Source organism: Cnephaeus nilssonii (genome assembly GCF_951640355.1).
Source record: "Cnephaeus nilssonii genome assembly, chromosome: 7".
In the NCBI taxonomy this organism is placed as follows: domain Eukaryota; kingdom Metazoa; phylum Chordata; class Mammalia; order Chiroptera; family Vespertilionidae; genus Cnephaeus; species Cnephaeus nilssonii.
The window spans coordinates 25,933,741-25,956,268 of NC_137078.1; the positions used below are offsets into that span (position 1 = coordinate 25,933,741).

Here is a 22,528-nt window from a genome sequence, read left to right on the forward strand (position 1 = left end):
AAGTCAAGAACCATATTTCACTCATATGTGGAATATAAAACTAAAAGTAACAAATGAACTAACGAGACAAACAAAAACTCACAGACACAGACAACAGTATGGTGGGTTACCAAAGGGGAAATGGGTAGGGGAGGTAGAAAAGGAAAAAGGGGGTCAAAATATATGGTGATGGAGGGAGACTTGACTTTGGGTGGTGAACACACAATGCAATATACAGATGATGTATTATAGACTTATCCACTTGAAACCTATATAATTTTATTAACCAAAGTCACTCCAATAAATTTAATAAAATTTTAAAAAAAGGTACTGCCTTTAAAAAGCAACCACTTTATTTTGCTGTAATGTCATTTTCTTCTGTTCATGATTTTGAGGGATTAAACGCCTTGATGTTTGGTAGTGCCTGACCTCACTTGTAAATAAAACTTAAAAAAAAAACATTTAAAATGAATTTATAACAAAATCAAACTGTTCAAATAAATCATACACTAACTTTAAGATATTAACATAATGATCATGAGAAAAAAGTGATCAACTGAGCAAAAAAAAGGATATAATCCTAAACAAAGGGATCTTGCAGATATTTACATTTTCTCAAACTCTTCCTTCTTACTCTTTCCCCCATCTTTGCCCCACAAAACCCACCAAGTAGAAAAACAACTTCACAACCATGTGGTATAACAGAAAGTGTTCGAGACTGTACCAGACCGGCACTCAGGAAACCTAGGGTTGGAGCTCTCCTCTAGATGGTTTTGGCCAATTAATTCCGTAAGCATCAAGCTCCCTGGTCTTAAAACAACAGGGCTTGAATGGTCTGAGTGGAGAAATTTCCAGCTCTGTAGTGTTTGCCCGGCACACAGAAGGGGCTCAATAAATACTCAGGGAGGGAAGAAGAAAGCAGAAAGAAGAGGAAGAATTCATTTGTTTTTCTCTGCATATGTTGAACGTGGCTCCTCAGGAAGGTAAGACAGTTGTGCTAGATAAGACAAAAGTATGAAAAGCGAAGGGTCCTAGAATGCTCTGGACATTCTAGCAGCCATCGGGGAGACCAGGAACTGGGTTTCCGAAGGCAAAGCTGCTATGACCAAGGACATTTCCCTGTTCTCTCCCACAGAGCGCACATAGTGGATAATTAGACAGTGATTCCCCACACATGTCCTTTTCCTCTGTACTACCTCCTGCCAAAATCCAAATTTTATGAGAAAGCTAAACTAACAAGCAATTTCCCCTTTCACTTCTACCTCTAAGACAAAAACCTTGGACTCAAAACTACAGTCGCACTAATAAAGAAAAACTCTGAAAATTATGACACAAAGTCTTAGAAAAAAAAAATGAAAGAGGAGGCATTAAGCAGGTGTCTCCATGTTTCTCTAGAAGCTTACTTTTCTTTTTAAGGGAAACAGGACACACGCTATAACCCTGCATACTATGCCACTGCAGAAGAATTAGAAGGCATGCACTTGGTTTATGTTGAAATAAATGTTTCTCCACTAAGGAGTACGTATTTACAAAAAGTAACACCAAAAAGAAAAATGCAAATACACAGTATAAGAGAATTTATAACAAAGATTTACATAACCTTTCTAAGGCAGAGACTGCAAACCTTGTTAGGCATCTATACAAAATGCTCTGCCATCATTTCCAATTCATCCCACTCCAAAACTGAACCCACCAGCTTCTCCCTGCACCAAACCAGCTCTTTTTTCTTTAATTCCTGCTGAATTTTCAGTCACTGTTTCAAACTTCAGAGTCGTCTCTGACTCTCTGTGCCTTATTATCTTCTCCCATATGCTGTCAGCATCCAAGTCCTAGATACTTTATTTCTGCAACGTTTTGATAATACTTCCCATGGCACCATTCCAGTGCAGGCCCTTATTACCGCTTTTCTGGCACATTTTATTGGATCCCACGTCCAGCCCCCGCACTGACCAAATCCAATTCATTCTGCGCTCTGCTTTCAGATTAACCTTCTGAAAGGGAGCCTCAACGGCACCAATGCTTTGTGCGAAATATGCATTTGAGGCCCAACCAGCGTAGTTCAGTGGCTGAGCATTGACCTATGCACCAGGACATCATGGTTTGATTCCCGGTTGGTGTCTGGGCACATGCCCGGGTTGTGGGCTTGATCCCTAGTGGGGCAGGAGGCAGCTGATCAATGATTCTTTCTCATCACTGATGTTTCTATTTCTCTTTCTCTCTTCTTTCCTCTCTGAAATAAAAATGTACTTTAAAAAAAAAAGGCATTTGAGAGATTGATGATAGGTATCAAGCTCCAACCTTGGCATCAAGGTCTACTTCCACAGCTAGATTTGGCTTCAGCCTCTTTCTAGATGTGTCACCCAGGACTCTCCTTCATGCACCATTAGTCCAACTCTATGCCTTGTCATTCTCTGAACACAGTCAACACTCTTTTTTCCACCTCTCGGCACATCTGTCTACAATCAAATGACCAAATATGTGTGAGGCTTTATACTAATATATAATTATACCCCTAATTATTTAATGTTGCTGAAACTACTGTAAGTGATTGGGTTTTTGTTAAATTTTCTTTCCTAATTGTTCATTGCTAATATATAGAAATACAATGTGGCCCTCACCAGTTTAGCTCATGGACAGAGCGTCGGCCTGCAGGCTGAAGTGTCTCAGGTTTGATTCCAGTCAAGAACGTACCTCGGTTGCAGGCTCAATCCCTGGCCCAGGTCGGGGAGTCTGCAAGAGGCAGTCAATCGATGTCTCTCTCTCTCTGTCTCTCCCTGCCCTCCCACACTCTCACTAAAAATCAGTGGAAAAATATCTTCATGTGAGGATTAATAACAACAACAAAAAGAAATACAATTTGTATTTTGACCTTTCTTTCTGCCATCTTGCCATCTCTAAGTTCTAGGAGCTTGTTTGGAGATTCTTAATGATTTCCAAGTACATGACCTTAGTGTATATAAATAAAGATTTTTTGTCCTCCTTTCCAATCTGAATTTCTTTTTTTTTTCTTTTTCTTTATGGCACTGGTTAGGAACTCCAGTCAATAGTGAATAAAAGTGGCTAGAGCATTAACCTTGCCTTATTCCCCATTTGAGGTGGAAAGTGTTCAGTCTTTTAAAATTAAGTATGATGACAGGTGTAGATTTTTAACGGATGCCCTTTATCACGTTGAGGAGGTTTCTACTACTAGTTTGCTGCAGGTTTGTATCATAAGTGTTGAATTTTGTCAACTGCTTTTTTTCTGCATATATACTCAGATGAGCACATGGTTTTTCTTCTTTATTCTGTTAATATGATGACAGTATTTTTTTTTTCATAACTAAAAAAATAACCTGTTAGACCTCTCTGCATAACAGGAGGGTATGAATAGTGACAACTCAACCAAATATTCAAAACAACAGCCCCTCCTTCCTCTTAACCAGCACTACCATCTCAAACATTTCTTAGTAAAACGCATAAAAGCCTTACACATAATATTGCAGGTAGGTGATTATTATTTACCATCATCACATAATCCTCCAACAGTTTCTCAAATACAGACTACATGAAAAAAATACTCCTCAGGAAAATGCAAATTAATGACAACAAAATCCAAGTTGGTGGTGATATTTGAAGGTCCAGTGGGCACTTCCCCTTTGGAGTTAGGCCAGAGAAGAGCATCAGCATCATGGACCAGCCAGGTATTTGGGTCTTCTTTATTTTTTAAAATATTTTAAAACATCTTTATTGTTGAAAGTATTACATATGTCTCCTTTTCCTCCCATTGACCCCTTCTTGCCCCTCCCCACCCACCACCCCAGGCCTTCACCACCCGATTGCTTGTGTCCATGGGTTATGCATATATGCGTACAAAGTCTTTGTTTAATCTCTTTGGATATTTTTTTTAAAAAAAAGGAGAAGAAGAAAAGGAGGAGAAGGAGGAGGAAAAAGATCATAATGGAATCAGGGCAGAGTGTGTCCTCTGGCTCAGTGTCCAGCAAAGTGCTCTGTCCATCAGTGGAGATGACCAATAATACAGCTGGACTTGAACCTTCTTTCTGCTAAACTGGCGAATGTCCTTCTGCTCTAGCAGATCTTTATTTCTTTATTTCCTTTCTTCATTCATTCCATAGTCATTGTGTAGCTGCCATGGGCTATAGGCACTGCCCCAGATAAACCACTAACTTTTTAGTTTTGCCTTTTCCAGAGTATCATATAAATTGGAATCATATAGCTTTTTCAGACTCACTTCTTTCACTTAGCAATATGCATTTAAGTTTCCTTCATATCTTTCATGGCTTGATAATTTATACAATATTCCACTGTAGAGATGTACCACTGTTTGTGGTACTGAAGGACATCTTGGTTGCTTCCAGTTTGGGGCAATTATGAAGTTGCTGTAAACTCTCAAGTGCAGGTTTTTGCGTGGACAGAGTTTTTGACTCATTTTGGTAAATACCTAGAAGCACGATTGCTCATTCATATGATAAGAATATGTTTAGCATTGTAAGAAACTTCGAAGCTATGTTCCAAAGAGGCTACACCACCTTTCATTATCACCAGCAACAAACGAGAATTCCTGTACTTCACATCCTTACCAACTCTGGTACTGTCAGGTTTTGGGATTTTAGTCATTCTAATAAGTGTGTAGTGATATCTCCTTGTTGGTGTAATGACATATAAAGTTGAAGATTTTCATGTGTAAATTTTCCATTTGCATATCTTCTTTGGTGAGGTTGCTATTCAGGTCTTTTGCCCATTTTTTAATTGGATAGTTCATTTTCTTACTGTTGAGTTTTAAGAGTTCTTTGTATGTTTTGGGATAGCACTCCTTATCAGATGTGTTTTTCAAATATTTTCTCCCGGTCTGTGGTTTTCTTTTCATTCTCTTAACAATGCCTTTGTAGAGCAAAGGTTTAACAAAATCCCACTAATCAATTTTAATTTTTTGGTTCATGCTTTTGTTGTTGTATCTAAAAGTCATCACCAACCCCCAGATCTCCTAGATTTCTACCTTATCTTTTAGAAGCTTATAGTTTATAGCTTTGTATTTAGGTCTATGATCCACTTTGAGTAGTTTTCAAAGAGAGATTTAGGATTACGTTTGCTTCTGCCAAGTGCTAAGGGGACCTGCATTCTAGGATCACTTTGATCCAATTTTAATGTTTGAGATTTCCTAGATCACACAAAGATCTTGCAACCACACAGCAATGCATGTAAGGACTGGTTTACTTCTGTTTCACCTTTATACCCCACCCAAGGTTGGGTTTCAATCCACCTTGCCAGCCCAAAGTATAAGTAGGTTACCAAGGACAACAACTCTGGCAGACCCTGACACTTTTGTCCCCCTAAGTCCCCTAGGCCCTGCAAGGCTATCAAAAACACTGCTCTGCTGTTTAGTTGCTTTTATTTGAAAGGCATGTAGTCAAACACCAGGTTAACCTCTCTAAGTTTCTATCTTCTCTCGAATTACTAATTTGGTATTTCTCCAGTGCCTTCAAGTATAAGTTTTTAATATTTTGTCAAGTCTCAGCTGTCCTCAGTTATACAGGAGTCAGAACAGGATGCTGCACCCTATGAATCCCACAAATATTTGTTCAATTGAACCAACAGTCTTTTCTGATACTTGTGCTCATTATTCATTTCAAAATCTCATTGTTTTATTATTATTTTTAATTTAAATTCTTTATTGTTTAAAGTATTACGTATGTCTCCTTTTCTTCCCATTGACCTCTCCCTGGCCGCTCCCACCCCCCAGCACATGCCCTCATCCCCCTACTGTCTATGTCCATTGGTTATGCTTATATGCAAGCGTACAAGTCCTTTGGTTGATCTCTTATCCTCCCCTCCCCTCCTTCCCTCTGAGGTTTGATGGTCTGTTCAATGCTTCTATGTCTCTGGATCTATTTTTGTTCATCAGTTTATGTTGTTCATTATAATTCCACAAATGAGTGAGATCATGTAATATTTATCTTCTCCAACTGGCTTATTTTGCTTAGCATAATGCTCTCCAGGTCTAGCCATGCTGTTGTGAATGGTAAGAATTCTTTCTTTTTTTACAAAAATCTCATTGTTTTAAATCAATAAAAAAATTTTTCTTATATAATCATCATTAAAAGTATCTTTCCTTCTCCCATTTGCTTTCAATATTTACAGCTTCTGCAAGAAAAGGCCTTATCTATTTTAATGTCTTTTTAAACAATTTAACTCTGTGCCACATATTTGATTTCAAGATGATCTTTATACTTTACAGATGTTTTATGGCATACATACACACACACACACACACACGTATAAACGTGATTTAACATTCATTTTATTTTGAAAATTTCATGATACTTCTTAGAAACTATCAGTAGGATAGATTCCTAATGAAACCACTAAGCTATATACACTGGATAGAAAGGCACCAGAACATTTCTGTGTATAAAGAATTACTGATTTTTTTTAACCTTTTGCACTCGGATGTCGAGTGTGACTCGACACGGTTAGCATCGGTAGCAGCTCGAGAAAAAAGCAAGTGAGTGCAAAGGGTTAAAAATGTGCTCTCGTGCCTCTTTTCATTTCAGTGTTTCTCCTTCACTAAGTAGCCACCACATATGGAATTGCTTATGATTTCATTACCTTTTTCTGTGGGGAAAGAATTAAATATATGACAAGGCTGTCAGTCTGTTCAGAAACCTCTAGGAACCAACAGCAAGGGAAGGAAAAGCTACTTGAGGGAACTCACATCTTCCTGAGCAGCAGAGATACTTTCTTGGTTGCGAATTTTAGGGATGATAGCCACATCAATAATTGCTCCTTCCCCCCAAATTTGGCCAGGATGCCAGTGCTTACACTTCCATGACAGCATGCATTTCCTCTTTCTTAACAGGTCTGATGCTATTTGTTCAATGTGTGCCTTCCTTGCTGGAGTTGAAACTCTTAGTGCCAAGGACAATTTCTATATTGCCGTAAGTAAACATAAGGGTAACATTTAGCATTTTAGTGGGTTTCCTTACTCCAAAGCTAAATTATATTGTCCCTCATAACCCTAGAGTCAAGTATGTCTAATCTATTCTGGATTCCTTACCTTCACCCAACACATCTTAGATTCTGACATATAATGTGTGTGGGTGTAGCCTGTCTTGATCGCATCTCAGAAACGAAAGCTATAACCAGCATCATTGGTCAGGGGCTGGTCGAGTTTCTCCTTCCTTCTGGCACTAAGTATCCCTTTGATACCCAATAAAATGCTCACTGGTAACAAAATCAGTCTTCAATTATTCAGGACTTGGTCATTCAGATCCCCTGCTTCTCATATTCTTTTTCCCACTTATTCTCTAACTTTTGGGCTTCTCACTGGTAAATATGACGTCAAAGGCTGGCCAGAGCAAGGGGAATGACTCCTACCAGTGGACTTTCTGAATAGCTAGAAATTCCAGTGGAACACACAGAGCTGGTAGATGGCTGAAACTCTATGTAAAAGGTTGGAGAACTTTTCTGATGATAGCAACTATTCCAGGGAGGACACAAAAAAGACAACCGGTCTAGTCAATAATCACAGTTAACAATACAATCCTATGATGTTACTATTTCGTCCTCACATTTTCTAGGTGGTGATACTAGACAGTCCAAGCTCCTCCATCTACTCAATTTGGAATTAGGCCATACTACATACATCCTCTCTCTGAGCCTCATGTCATCATTAATAAAATAGAAACAGTAACCTGACAGGACCACAACATTAATACCAATAATTAAATGTATGAAACTGCTTTGTAATGTAGAGGATCAGTCTAATTTTATATCATTACCAACATTAATTGCTTGTTCACAATTTAAATTTTACATTAGAAAGATGATTTTTCTTCTCAATGGGACAGGTATTCCACATGGGTTATTGTAATGGATAAAATCCTGGATTTTTACACACTTAGTCAGTATCATGCCACGTTCCATAACAGTGCTTACCTTGGGAGGTTTCCTTAATGATGGAAACAAAACATTTCAACAGCAGAAGTAGAGAGGGTTGTCAACACAGCAGCCACATCAGAAGGTAGCAATGAAAGAGAAAAAACGTAAGAGAAACTCAGCATCCTGATAATATGATCTGAATATTGCAACTTCAAAAAGATTAGAAGCCAAATTCATTTCACTGCTTGAAGTGATAAATTCTTACATTTGCTCAAAAATATAGTACAGGCATAATGAATTTCTTTCCTGGTTTAATAGAACAGATCCAGTTGTTCAGAGATATTTTTAATGATTCTAAAAGATGCCAACAGAAGAGCATCAAGATAAAGATACTGCAATCATACTGCAGGGGGTCAAATACTTTTAAATCAATCTCATATTTAAATTTAGCTTTAATTGTTATTAAAATGTATGTATATTTCCTTTGATAAATTTTAAAACCATGGTTCTAGATAACAATTTTCACATATTTCAACTCTGAACAGAAATTTAAAAGCAAGTTACATGCTTCCCCATCACACATGCACTTTTTAAATATTCAGTTTTGCATGTTAATAACTCAAACATGACTGAAATTGCATCTGGGGAAAACTGAAAAGGAAATCATTTTGAAAGTAACAAACCATTAGTCTGCCTTGCTTTGTAAATGTTTTCCTTGTGTACAAAATTAAGGTGCTGCACTAATCTATACTAATGAAAGGGTAATATGCTAATTAGACCCAGAGACCTTCCAGACAAAGCCATGGTGGTGGGGCCGAGGCAGAGGCGGTTAGAGGTGATCAGGCAGGCAGGGGAGGGTAGTTGGGGGTGAGCAGGTTGCCGGGGGTGGGGGGGGGGGCGGGCGAGGGAGAAGTTGGGGGCGAGAAGGCTGGCAGGGTGGGGAGTTGGGGTGAGCAGGCAGGGGGGTCAGTTGGGGGCTGCAGGCCAGCAAGGGGGGGCATTTGGGGATGAGCTGGCTGGCAGGGAGGGGCAGTTGGGGGTGATCAGGCCAGGAGAGGGTGGCAGTTGGGGGCAAGCAGGCCAGCGGGGGGGTGGTTAGTTAGGGGTGATCAGGCCTGAAGGGGGGGCAGTTGGGGGCAAGCAGGCCAGCAAGGCGGGGCATTTGGGGGTGAGCAGGCCAGCAGGGGGTCAGTTGTGGGTGATCAGGCTGGCGGGGGGGGGGGCAGTTGTGGGCAAGCAGGCAGGCGGGGGGGGGGGAGTTGGGGGCGAGCAGGCTGGTTGGGGGGACAGTTGGGGGTGAGCAGGCCGGCGGGGGAGGAGGGCAGTTAGGGATGATCAGGCCTGAAGGGGGGGCAGTTGGGGGCGATCAGGTCGGCAGGCAGAGTGGTTAGGGGCAATCAGGCAGGCAGGCAGGTGAGCGGTTAGGAGCCAGCGGTCCTGGTCTGAGGGACAGCCCCCCCCCCGTGCATGAATTTCATGCACCGGGCCACTAGTCCTATATAATAAAAGCCTAATATGCTAAGTGTCCGGTCGTCCGGTTGGCCTTCAACCAATCAAAGCGTAATATGCTAATGATAAGCTAAGGCTGCTCAACTGCTCGCTATGATGTGCAGGCCACCAGGGGGCAGACAGTCGACCAGTTGGCCAGTTGCTATGACATGCACTGACCACCAGGGGGCAGATGCTCCAACCAGTAGGTTAGCTTGTTGTTGGGGTCCGGCTGATTAGGACTGAGCGGTCCCTCCCGGGCTGGCCAACCTCCCGTGTCCCTCCCCAGCTCCAATCGTGCACCAGTGGGGTCCCTCAGCCTAGCCTGCACCCTCTCACAATCCGGGACCCCTTGGGGGATGTTGGAGAGCGGTTTCGGCCCCATCCCACAGGCCAGGCCAAGGGACCCCACTGGTGCACGAATTCATGCACCGGGCCTCTAGTAATTTTATAGTATGTGATACTATGACAGTTCTTGGCTTTCCTGACGTGGTTATTCTTAAGGAACCTCCAATATCAGAAATTCATTAAATGTAAAATTATTGTTAAATAGGTATGGGGGAGTGTTTCCCATGACTTCCATCCTTCACAGGAAACAGAATCATGAGGTACAGGCAAATAGCAAGGTGCCCTTCCTCCATCACTGTGTCCATCAGAGCTCTGAGGGCCCCAATAAAACCCAGAGCTCAGCAGCAAGGAAAGGCTGTCCATGGATTCCAGATTCAGGTAGACAACTCAAAACTTTTAAATCTAGGGAAGGAAAACGATTGCATTCCTATGGTGATGAAACTGAAAATTCATCTCCTTGAATTCTAGGAATTAGCTGAAAGGAAATGAGACCTAGGTCATTACCTCGGACAGTTAGGCACAATGAGAATGTGGTTTTTATATTCAGGTTTTAGAGGGGAAACTCTATCTAGAGAAATGGGTTTCTCTGGCTGCTTCCAAGCAAATCTCAACATTCTGTGTCTACCCTTTAAAACAAGATAAACATTTACAGTTGTTATAATAAAAATGCACAAGTGTTTTTAATTCTAAGAAAGCCGTGGATCTCTGCTTTGTGGATAAAGCTTGAGGTTCCTGCCAGGAAAATTTCCTTAAGTGGAACACTGCTCTGGAAGGCCTCTGTTCTGAGCAGGTAGTACAATATTTAACTAAGCCTTCTCTGATTTTGCTTCTTTATTTCTTAAAAGCCATTTAAATCACTGCTTTATTTAACAAAGGGAAGAAAAGTCACTTGAATTATAATAAGGTATGGACCAAGTTTTTAAAATATACCTTCACATTTAGGCTACGATGAACCAAGTACCCTAACAGGGGCGGAGCATGCCAAAAGGAACCCCAAGGCTCTCTCTGGAGTTCTCCTGTGCTTCCTTTATGCCATGACAGGACGATAATCATCACCAGCATCAAAGAACAAGTGCTGGTTTGTAGTTAGTAGCTGTCCAACAATAAAGCTATACTTTCTTCACTCACGTTCCAATGTGACTTTCTTTTTTTTAAAAATTTCTTTATTGATTTAAGGTGTCACATATTTGTCCTCATCCCCCCATTCCCTTCCCCCACCCCTCCCCACGGATGCCCCCACCCCCCTGTTGTCCTTAACCATTGGTTAGGCTTGTATGCATGCACACAAGTCCTTTGGTTGATCTCTCCCTCCTACCCCCACCCTCCCCTACCCTCCCTCTGAGGCCCGACAGTCCGATCGATGCCTCCTTGTTTCTGGGTCTGTTCTTGTTCATCAGTCTATGTTGTTCATCATTTCCCCTAGATGAGTGAGATCATGTGTTACTAGAAATATACTTATAAGAACCGAATGTGAGACGAGCAATAATAGTTATGCTGACAGGCAAATGACAATGCGACTTTCTTTATTCTTTTTAGGAAACAAATCCTACTTCAGCATTTTAAGTACTTGAAAAGTGTGTCCCTTTCATTTAGAAAGATAGCACATTATATGGGAATGCCAATATAATTCTGCTACCATCTTTTTTGTGTGTTTCTGTTTGTTAAGAATAAATGACACTGGGCAGCAGGGAAAAAGGGGAAGCCACTAACTTCATCTACTGCTACCCAATTACTAGTCATTTAGTTTAGAACAAGGATTTTTACTATAGAAGGCAAAGGAAGTCAGGACCTCACAGCAGTACTTCATTAATTGCTACACCCTTCTTGATGTCTGAGTTAGGTCATAAGCAACTAAATCATCCTAATTCAAACCACAGTTTAGTGCTCCAACCCCAAGAGGTTATATATCAATTATTTGGTAGTTGTGAAGAAAAATGTTCCCATTATGAGTAAACCTGATACTATAATCCTATATAATAAAAAGCTAATATGCAAATAGACCAAATGGCGGAACAACCAAACAAGAGGTCGCTATGACGTGTGCTGACCACCAGGGGCGGGGGGGGGGGGTGCAGAACATGGTGGACATTGGCAGCAGGCAGCAGAGCGTGCAACAAGGTGGGTGTCCGCCACAGTGGGATGGTGGAGCAGGTGAGTGGGGGCGCCAGACACTGTCATTGGGGCAAGCCTCTGGTGGTTACTGAAAATTCTTTGCTCCGGCGTGCCACGGTCCTGCCTGCCATGGTCCCACCCATTGCCAGCACCCAGAGCCAGTCCCGATTGCTTGGTGCCATCAGCAGGTGCAAGCGGCAGCTGCCGGCCCTGATCGCTCCCAAGGGCTTATCCACCTCCCCCTGCTCCTGAGGGGCAATCGGGGCAGCAGCTGCTGCTCACACCCACTGATGGTTCTGGTCCCAATTGCACCTGCTGCTGGCGCCAGCCCCAATCGCTCTACGCCATCAGCAGGTGTGAGTGAGGCCGGCGCTGTTGGGAGCGGCGGTGGTGGGAGTGGAGCTGCTAGCAGACAGGGAACTGGGGGTCACGGTGGGAGGGGCCGGGCGGGGGAGTGGAGGATGGGCCGAAACCTGCCCCTGTGCCCACCGCAGCCTCGTGGCCCACAGTTCCTTTCAAGATGCATGAATTCATGCACTGGGCCCCTAGTCAAATATAGTATGCTACCCTTTGAAACAAACTAATGTGATATTATAATATAAATATAAAAGTTTTATATATATATGAAAAAGGATGAATAATATAAACATCTATCAGAAACATAATCAATATTAAGTGAGTATATTTTTTATTATGACCTTGTTGATTATATCAATAAAATCTTATCAGCAAAGAGTTCCGTCAAACTCTCAGTCAGACCCAGCCTATTGCTGAGATACCTATATTACAGAAAGAGGTACTATCCCTGGTGAAGCAAACATCCTGTGAACTACAAAGAACATCCCTTCAAACAGACTGAACAGACCTGCAGACATGGGTGTGGCTGCTGACTCATTAGAACAGAGCATTCCATTGACTCTTGGCTAAAGGCCTGTGCACTCCTGACCACTCTCCACTGCCCACCTTCTCATTCATCCTCAAAAAAAGTCCATTTTAAATTATGTAAACCTCTCAGGAGATTGTGTGTGTGTGTGCGCGCGTGTGTCCCAAAGAAATAAACTGAACATTATTTGACATTTTAGACGCCAGCAAGGTCATAATGTCTCTAGCTCTTAGGATTTGAAGAAAAAAATAGGAGGTACAGTTCTACACTAACAGTGTCTCTATTTTACAAAACACCAAAGCCCCTTCCCTTCTCTCCCAGGACTGGGAAGTCAATGGATCTCTTCAAGTCACCCACACCATGTGTGTTCACCACCAACGCATGCAATTACAATGCTTTTACCTCACTTTTGTCTCCCTGCTCTACCTGATCCAATCTTCCTACTCTCCAAGACCCAGCTCAAGGCCCAGGTTTCTCAGTTCCTCATCCAACTGTTCGAGGCCACCTTGGCCTTCGCCCCTCTGATACTCCGGAATTCCTGAGGTCAACAAAACAGCTTAGCACTGACTGGCACATGTAAAGTCAGTAACTGTTATCTGTACATCAGTAATTTTCTCTGTACAGTATTTGAATCTCCTGTATCCTTAGGATTTAAAACCCTTGAAAGCAGAGGCCATCCCACATGCTAATTTCATGATCCCTGTTCCCAATTTCATATACTCATGTAGGACTGAAAACACTAAAATAATTTTTACATTACAGAGTTAAAAATAATCCAGATGTGAGAATTTACTTCAATCACCAACTCAGTCCCATGACTCCATAATATCGGGGCAAGACTGCTCGCATTTAATATAGTGAAACCTTGGAGATTGTTAGAAAATGTAGACTATTTTCAATGACTTACTTAAAAATAATTATTTCTCTAGACCAGCATTTCACAAAGAGACATTCAATGGGATGTTAACAAGGGTCAAACCCTCAAAAGTTTCTGAGTTCCACTAAGTTCAGAAATGTACGCCCAGTATCATGAGACTAGAGAAAATAACCTCCCCCCTCCACACACATACTCTAGTAAATAAGACTGTAAAGATAAGTTGGGTCTATATTGGGCCAGGTCTTGAAATGGGAGTTGGTACTTAATTAGTAGGTAGTATGGACCTGGAAAGTTTAACAGGAGAGTGAAATAAAGAAAGCAGTATAACAGTGTGTCATAACAATCCTATATAGCTGGAATTCTTTCCCCATTTCTCACACTGAAAGATTTCTGGGTCAAGGAGTCTTTTGCCCATGTTTACAGCCTCTTGAATACAGTTAGGCAATTAGAATTTAGATGGCCAAAGGCTCTGATGTGCACAAGTCCTAATAACCAGTCAGTGTTTCAAGGGACATGAATGATCAGTGTGTGCTTCTAAACACAAATTCCGCTTCCATGTATTAATTATTTGATCAATGATTGTTGGAAAATGCTATAACCTGTATCTGAAAGATATATATAGCTAACTGACATTTGACTCCTGAAGATTAGTCTATGGGCATGACCTTTAGCCCTTGATGATCGTTTCCAGCTTGGAGAACTATATCCTGGGTCACCTAAATTGTCCAAGAACTCTGCTAACCAGCAAGTAATTTCTGAGTACTGATTCCCATACTGCACATTATAGGTGCTTTGAGGGATATGAATGGAGCATAGTCTCTGACCTCATGAAGCTCAAGACCTTGTGAGAGACATAGGTGCACATAGGCGTAACTATTAAACAGACAGTGATAAGTGTCACAGCAGATAGCAACAAAGAGCTGTATTCTGTCAACAAACATTTAACACTCGGTGTGATACTTTCTCGAGCTACAAATATAAATTAAACATGTTGCCGATCAGACAACAATATACTGAACTTGAACACGCATATTACAATAGAAGATGTACACAGCAGTAGCCTCCAAAGAGGGCAAGATCAAGTGAAAACAAGGCAAAGTATTTTCTCTCTGAGGAAAAAACCCCTGAGCAGAATATAGAGGGCTAAATAGTCAGGAAGCTGAAAAAGCAAAGAAATGGCATTTCAGGAGGGGTAACTGTCTGTGCAAAAGCATTGTCAACACAGCCCACTGAGGACCAGAAGACTGTTCTGCTGCGGAGTTCACAGAAACATAGACAGTGGAACATGGGATGATACAGGGTTAGGGTTTTATAAGATAGGTGGGTATAAAAGTCCAGCTTCAACCAGCATTAATTAACTGTAGTCTGAAGATGAGTTTATATACTTGTATACCAACAGGTTAACATATCCATATATTTAAAACATATGACAAGCACTTCTATGAGTTATAAGTAAAAGGGATTATATATGCATTTTGAAGAGCCTCTGAAACCTATCACAAGAAGAATGTTAATGCCCAAAACATTAAATGCTTATAGGAAGCTACAGCAAAATTTTCTGAACATGTGAAGAGACCAATTAATTCAATCAGAACAGACTTCTAAGATCAATATGTCTGGTTTGCTTTGGAAGAGTATGTCTTCTAGACTCTTCTGGTTGAAGGTACATCCTTAATGTCATTTTAAAATTGTTTTTATTCTAATCCCCTATTTCCTATAAGACTTTCATCTTGCACCTATGAATTTTGCAAACTAGGTGCTTTTCAAGAGCACAGTCCCTGTAGCTGGCTAGGGTGTGCTCTGAATCAATGGGAAGACCCAACAGGGCCTGGGCTGGGAAGAGAAAGAAGCAAAGCCAGGAGGAGGAGGACAGACTGGGAGAAAACAGCAAGGCAAGAAATGTGTGGTCAGGATAAAGTTAGAAAGCAAAGATGCTGATTACAGTTGATGAGATGTAATATTTCAGATGTAGAACGTTTCAGGGTGGTAAACTCTAACCTGGTCACAGCAGAATCTTTGTAAAATGGAATGAATGATCATTAATAACTAACACTTAAGCAGTTCTAACTATGTTCCAGGTATGTTCCTGTTAGCTCTACCTGGTTTAATGCATTTAACATATTTGATAACCCTATAAAACTCTCTCTATTATCGTTTTTCAAATGAAAAAAAAAACTGAGATACAAGGTACAGAGATTGTATGATTTGCTTAAAATCACAGTTAACTGGCAGCAGCAGCATGATATAAGCCCAGGCATTCTCTGACTACAGTACCGCCCCCTCCCCGCCCCACTCTTAACAGCTACAGTGCATTGCCTCTCTTGAGTCTACAATAATTTAGTGAAAACTCTTTTAGCCTAGGCTGGGATACTGGATAGCAATCCATGTGGATGCTCAATGATATGAGTCATCCATGCCTGCATGGGTCATCCATGCAGTTAATGTCATCAACCAGCCCTGTCTGTGTCAAGGTCCTTCATGAGTGTGTAAGAGAATCTCAAAGGAGGAATCCATGAAATAAAGGGATGTTGTGGCAGTGTGGAGCCAGAGGAAGGTTGCAAACTCCCACGTCCCGTAGAGAGGAAGAAAACGATCACCACTGGAGAGGGCTATGAATAAAGCCACAAAAATGTGCATGCAGATGTGTTGGGAACAAAACTTAGGCAAGGAACAGCTAAAACAAAGTTGCAGAGTGGAAGATATGTTCATGGAGCAGTAGGCAAACAGAGGTAATTGAGAACTATAAGGCAGAAATAATATACAGCAACCACAGTGCAGACAGCACGAGTGCCACGCCGACTTTGACTTTTTCTAGAAGCGATTGCCACGGATGGCTTGTGCAATGAGAATAACAGGGTGAGATCTGTTCTAGGGAGCCGTGATTGAGGCCACGCCACCTGCAGAGTGAACAGTGAGGGATGTCCTGATGACCCTCTACCTAGCGTCCACCACAGCCTTCATGGTGTGTGAGCTGGCACCACTGCAAAGGCAAGAGAAAAATAGGATAAAAAGGAGAGAACAAAGAAACGATCTGAAGGCAGAATCTGTAAGACTTGCTGACTGATGCGCCACCCCCTGGGCCTCCCCACTCCATCTGCAAGGATGGAAACACAGCTGTAAGGGGTGGAACGACTTTATATGGTACTTCCATCACAGACCTTGAAATGAGATGAATGAAGGGGAAAACGGCTTCAAGTACCTCAATATTTAATATGTTGTTGAGTGTAAAATTTTAATTCCAAATACATTTACAATAAACAACTAATAGTACCAAAACTCATTTAAAGAAGACTAAACTGCATCTTTTTAAAAATTATCATTCCACTTAACCTGCTCTTATTTTCAATAAAAGTCAAAAGGAAAACTGAACCCATTTTGTACTTGTGGAAAGACTTGTGGTTTGATTTTCTGGTGTATTTGGACGACATCCTCCTGGCAGAAGGAAATTTGGCTGGAATTCTATAATAAGTAATATAGGATAGTGGTGAAGAGTTCAGGATTTGGAAACTAGCTCTGCCACCGTCTGTGTTGATCTTGGGCAATTTTACTGAACTGAGCTTCAGTTTCTCTGCTATAAATTCAGGCTAGAAGAGCACTCCTCCAGGACTGTTGAAGGGTTACATGTGATGGCAAGGCTAACACTACACACCATTAGCACATAGTTATTGCCCAATAAATGTCAGATGCTATCGTTGTTACAACAAAGAGCCCTCCAGGATAATACATGCAAATGTCAACACAGCTCAACCAAATTTCATCCAGGAAAAAGTTACTTGGAGTTGAAGAATGAGAGGACTTTTTTGGCAATAGAGAAAATTTATTTTCACAAAAAAGGAAGGAAACATGATGTTTAAAATATGCTCTTCAAACACGGACAGAGGATGTAGACAATTGTGGGAGCACACTATCGGATACATGGACGGTCATTATACTCTTAAAAGAAAGTTAGTATGTGCGAAATGTTTTCAATGTTCAGAAACTGGCTTTACAGAAAAAAGAATAAAAGTGAATGCACAATGTTCTGAGTCTCAAGTGTCCTTGCTGGGAAGAGAGGAATGACTGGGGGGGGTCAACAGCAGAGAGAGCTTCCTGGCAGTGCTCAGGCCTGAGAGGAGACGCCAGGCCTGAAAGGTGCCATTCTACTTACCTCAGTGATGGCATACCTTAAAGGGATGTATAATATTAAAATCTTGAGGGGAAAATGCTCACTGTGTTGTCAATGACACAGTGATTTTGGGCTATGAGAGTATTTCATGCAAGAAAAAAATTTTTAAGAAAATATGTACCGGCCCTGGCTGGTGTGGCTCAGTTGGAGTGTCACACCATACACAGAAAGATGGTGGGTTCGATTCCCGCTCAAGGCACATACCCAGGTTTGGGGCGTTTGCAGGAGGCAGCTGATCAATGTTTTCCTCAAACATCTCTCTCTCTCTCTCTCTCTCTCTCTCTCTCTCTCTCTCTCTCTCTCTCTCTCTCTCTCAAATCAATAAAAGCATGTCCTCAGGCAAGGATTTAAAAAACACACACATGTACAATAAAGGGAGGGAAAGAATAAAGAAAATAAAAACCTTGGAAATATTTAGGTTAAATACCCCAAGCTTGGAGGAGGGGAGAGGGGCTTGAGGTTGAACAATCACCGATAGTTAGTGATTTAATCAATCATGCCTACACAGTGAAGCTTTCATAAAAGTCCTAATAGGTGGGTTCAGAGCTTCCAGGTTGCTGAATAGGTGGAGGTGCTGGGAGGACAGGGCACCAAGAGGGCATGGGAGATCGGAGCCCCTTTCCCATGCCTTGCCATATGCATCTCTTCCATCTGGCTGTTCCTGAGTTGCATGTGTTTTTTTTTAATAATAAACTGATAATCTACTGGGCAAGTTGTTTTCCTGAATTCTGTGAGCCACGGTAGCAAATTACTGAACCTGAGGAGGGGCTCATGGTAACTTTCCACTTATACCCAGTAGGTCAGAAGACCAGGTGACAACCTGGAGTTGTGACAGGCATCTGAAGTGAGGGTGGGGACAGTCCTGTGGGACTAAGCCCTTAACCTGTGAGATCTGATGCTGACTCCAGGTAAAGTGTCAGAACGGAACTGAATTGTAGGACATCCTGTGGGTACTGCAGAGGATTGGAGAACTGGTCTGTGGGAAAATCCCTGGTCTGATGGCCAGAGTGCTGAGAGTAGAGAAACACAGAGTCCTTTTCCCTTTATGGTGGTTACTACCTGGACAAAATCCGGAAGTACCACCAGGCCCCCTGCTCCTCACAGTGCAGCCTGAGGGTTGCTGGCAGTAAGTATTACATGTGTCCCCCTTCCTCTCCCCATTGACCCCCTCCAGCCAGCCCCCGCCCTAGGCTTCACCACCCTATTGTCTGTGTCCACGGGTTATGCATATATGCAATAAGGTCTTTCGTTAATCTCTTCCCACCCACCCATCCTCCCCCGCTTTCCCTCTGAGATTCTCCACTCTGTTCCATGATAAGACTCTCTCCACCTTGGCCTTCCTTCAGAGGTAAAATGTCACCAGACCACCCTCCTCTAACATTTACAAAAGTGTCCATCACTAATGGATTGAAATTAAAAAGGAAAAAGAAATGTTCTTCTGAAAGTTTTAACCCTTTGCACTCGCTTGCTTTTTTCTCGATTCCTTTATTCTACTCGGGATTTAATTTTTTAAATACCCCAGATTTTACAAAGCGCGGCAGTAGAATAAAAAACTGGAGTTTCTTTTCATACAAACTTATTTATTTGGATTTTTTTATATTTCAAATTATTGATACATTCAATACAATTCGACATACGAGCTGCTACCGATACTAACTGTGTCGAGTCACACTCGACATCCGAGTGCAAAAGGTTAATATTGCTTCTCAGAAGCCAATGGGAAATTTTTATTTCTATTTAATCAACTGGTTAATAAAATGCAAAACTTGAGGTGAATACATGAGTATATCCTCAGTAACTGTAAATCCAACATAATGACATTTATATGATCTATCTATCTATCTATCTATCTATCTATCTATCTATCTATCATCTATTTCCAAAAGTAAAATGGGTACACAAAGCAAATAGAAAGTCTTACAAGTTCTATGGCATTATTTTATGCAATCATTATCCATCAATAACAGCTCTTCTGCCCTTTTCTCAAATATTGTCAAGGAAAGTACCACCTAAAAGTTCCTCCTGACTAACAAAACACAGCACCTGCAGCCATGGGCCTCAGCCGCCAGGAAGCCGGCGGACAGGATCGTCCCTATGGAGGGTTCTCAGGCCACTTCATGAGCTCCCGCTCCAAAGCACATGGCTGCAATTCCCAGTCCGGTGAGCCTGGCGAGAACTACACTAGGTTAACCAAACAAAGTGAGCAGAGAAAGCAGGGCTCTTGTGCAATTTTCTTCCTGTGTCTTCAAAAGTGAAGCTTTCGGAAAATACACAGCACAAAGCGCCAATTCTTAATTTAAAATCAAAAGAATTAAGCACCTCTGGGAACCACTCTCAGGCTAATTCTCAGTCTAGCTGCCTAATTAATATGTGGTTTGGAAGAACCGTGCATTTAACTATCTTGTTTTATTCTTATTTCCAAGATTAAGTTTCCGTTTAAGTGAGTTTGTATCTTGATACCATATTTTTATGACAGCATGTTTAGGATTGCATAAACAACATTTAAATGTTCCACATTAGGGAGTCAGGAGCAAACGTCATGCTAAAGGCAACAGCTTAACAAAAGCAGGGGTATTGGCTGAATAATCCCAGTAGAGATGGACAAGGGCCTTTTATGAGAGCTAGTCCAGCATGGTGGTTAGAAGCAGAGACGCCAAATGCCATTCTGCTGGGGTCCAACTCTTGCCTCCACCACTTTCTAGTAATATGACCTTGGATGTGGTGTTTAAGCTCTCAGTACCTTGGATTCCTCACCTATCAAACAGAGTTGTTGTGAAGGTTAAACAAATTAATACATGTAAAGCCTTTAAAGGTATCAGGGTAACCCAGCTGATTGAAAAATCTCCCACTTCCAGACATTTTTTACCCAGAATCTCTTTCCATTTGCCATAGAAACAGGTGCCATTGCTGACGCTGGATGCTCACGAATTTTAAGAGCCTGCCAGGCCCACCACCTTGAGAGCTGCAGGATCAAGACACCGGACCCAGCAGCCCGTGTGCTGTAAGATCATGTGTGTAGAACCACTTAATTTCAAAGTCACACTGGCAGGAACCACAAAGGCAGGAAAATTACAATTCCATTCAATCCCACTTCTGATATGAAAGAGATTTTAGGAAGCTTGCTAACTACACAGGATGATGTTTCTCATCCCCGTCCCTCAGATAGTCATGGGAGCTGCATAGGAGCCCCTGCCGAGAACATGTCTGACGAGAGCCACTCCAGCTGTAAGCATTCATGGCTTTACTATCCTCTGTATTAGGAAGCATGACCTGGACAGCAAACCAGAACAGTCTATTCTAGAACCCAAATATATCTAAAAGCGTTGGCAGAATCCATGCGTCAATTTTAAATTCACAGCACTGAAAAGGAATGAGCTTTCAAGCCACAGAGGAAACTTCAATGCATGTTACTAACTGAAAGAGCTGATCCGAAAAGGCTACATACTGTATGATTTCAACTGTTTGATACTCTGGAAAAGGCAAATTATGGAGAAAGTTAAAAAATCAGCGATTTCCGGGGGCTGCTGGGGATGGATGGCAGGGTCTGAACAGACTGAATAGACAGAGCACAGAGGATTTTTAGGGCAATGAAAATACTCTGTATGATATAACGATGGATAGATGTCATTATACATGTCCAAACCCATACAATGTCCAACAACAAGAGTGACACCTACCCAAGTAAACTATGGACTTTAAGGGATGAAGCTGTGTCACTGTAGGTTCAACTGTAACAAAAGCACCCCTCTAGTGCAGGATGTTGATAATGGTGGAAACCATGCATGAAGGCAAGGGTATAAGGGAAATCTCTTCCTTCCACTCAATTTTGCTGTGAACCTAAAATGGCTCTTAAAAACAAGTTATTATTGTTATTTTTTTACCTAAGCAAAAACAAACAAAACCCCCTTTCTCACCATACCCCATGTGTAATTTCCCTATAAGGCCTGTCACCATCTCAGAGCAGAACTGACTATAGAGGCATGTCTGAGACCGATCCCTGAAGACTTAGGATGGCTAAAACAAGGTTGCATTCATGCTGCAAACGCCTTGAGGACAGCTGCCACATCTGGACCATTTTTATTACTTCGAACCACTTTGCAGCATTTTCTTTGCATGTACTATTTACATGGTTAAAAAAATAAACAAATCTTTTCCCCACTATGCAAGCTCACAACATGGGCCCAATGAACACCATTGTCATGGAATTCTTGAGACTTAAGTATTCTTCTCAAAGTTGTATAGGACACTCATTATTGTGGAAGATATTTACAGATTCAAAACAACAGGAAAGTCTAAGTACACTGACAAGTAAAAAAAATGTCTTGAGTCTAAAGGAGAGTCCAAGGTATGAGCAAGGGACAGGTTTAGCAGGTGTTCGTCCTGATACGCAGTCCCCAACTTACGATGGTTCGACTTAAGATTTTTTTTTAACTTTATGATGATGACAAAGTGATACACATTCAGTGGCAATCATTCCTTGAGTCTTCAATTGTGATTTTCCTGGGCTAGTGACATGTGGTACAACACTCTCTCATGATGCTGACAGAGCAGTGAGCACAGCTCCTGGTCAGCCACACGATCACGAGGGTCAACAACCGACACTCTACACTGTACTGTGCTTTTTGGATATTGTGTTTTATGTTTTCACATCTACAACATGCCCATCTGTGTCTCCTGGTTCTGGTGACAGGACGACGAAGGCAATGACTCTTGAGATGAAACTCAAGTAACTGCCCAACTGTATATTAATGCAAGTGTTCTGATCATGTTTAAGGTAGATGAAGCTAAACTATAATGTTTG

At 41.6% G+C, this 22,528-nt stretch overlaps 1 protein-coding gene across 4 annotated transcripts in view; it reads right to left on the reverse strand.

The window, feature by feature from the left end:
• KIF13A (kinesin family member 13A) overlaps positions 1-22,528 on the reverse strand; it is a 208,699-nt gene that overhangs the window by 116,247 nt on the left and 69,924 nt on the right. For all 4 annotated transcript variants that reach the window (XM_079776435.1, XM_079776433.1, XM_079776436.1 and 1 more), the window contains exon 3: positions 7,912-7,924. In XM_079776435.1, coding sequence (XP_079632561.1) covers positions 7,912-7,924 — 13 coding nt within the window. The remainder of the gene's footprint in view (positions 1-7,911; positions 7,925-22,528) is intronic.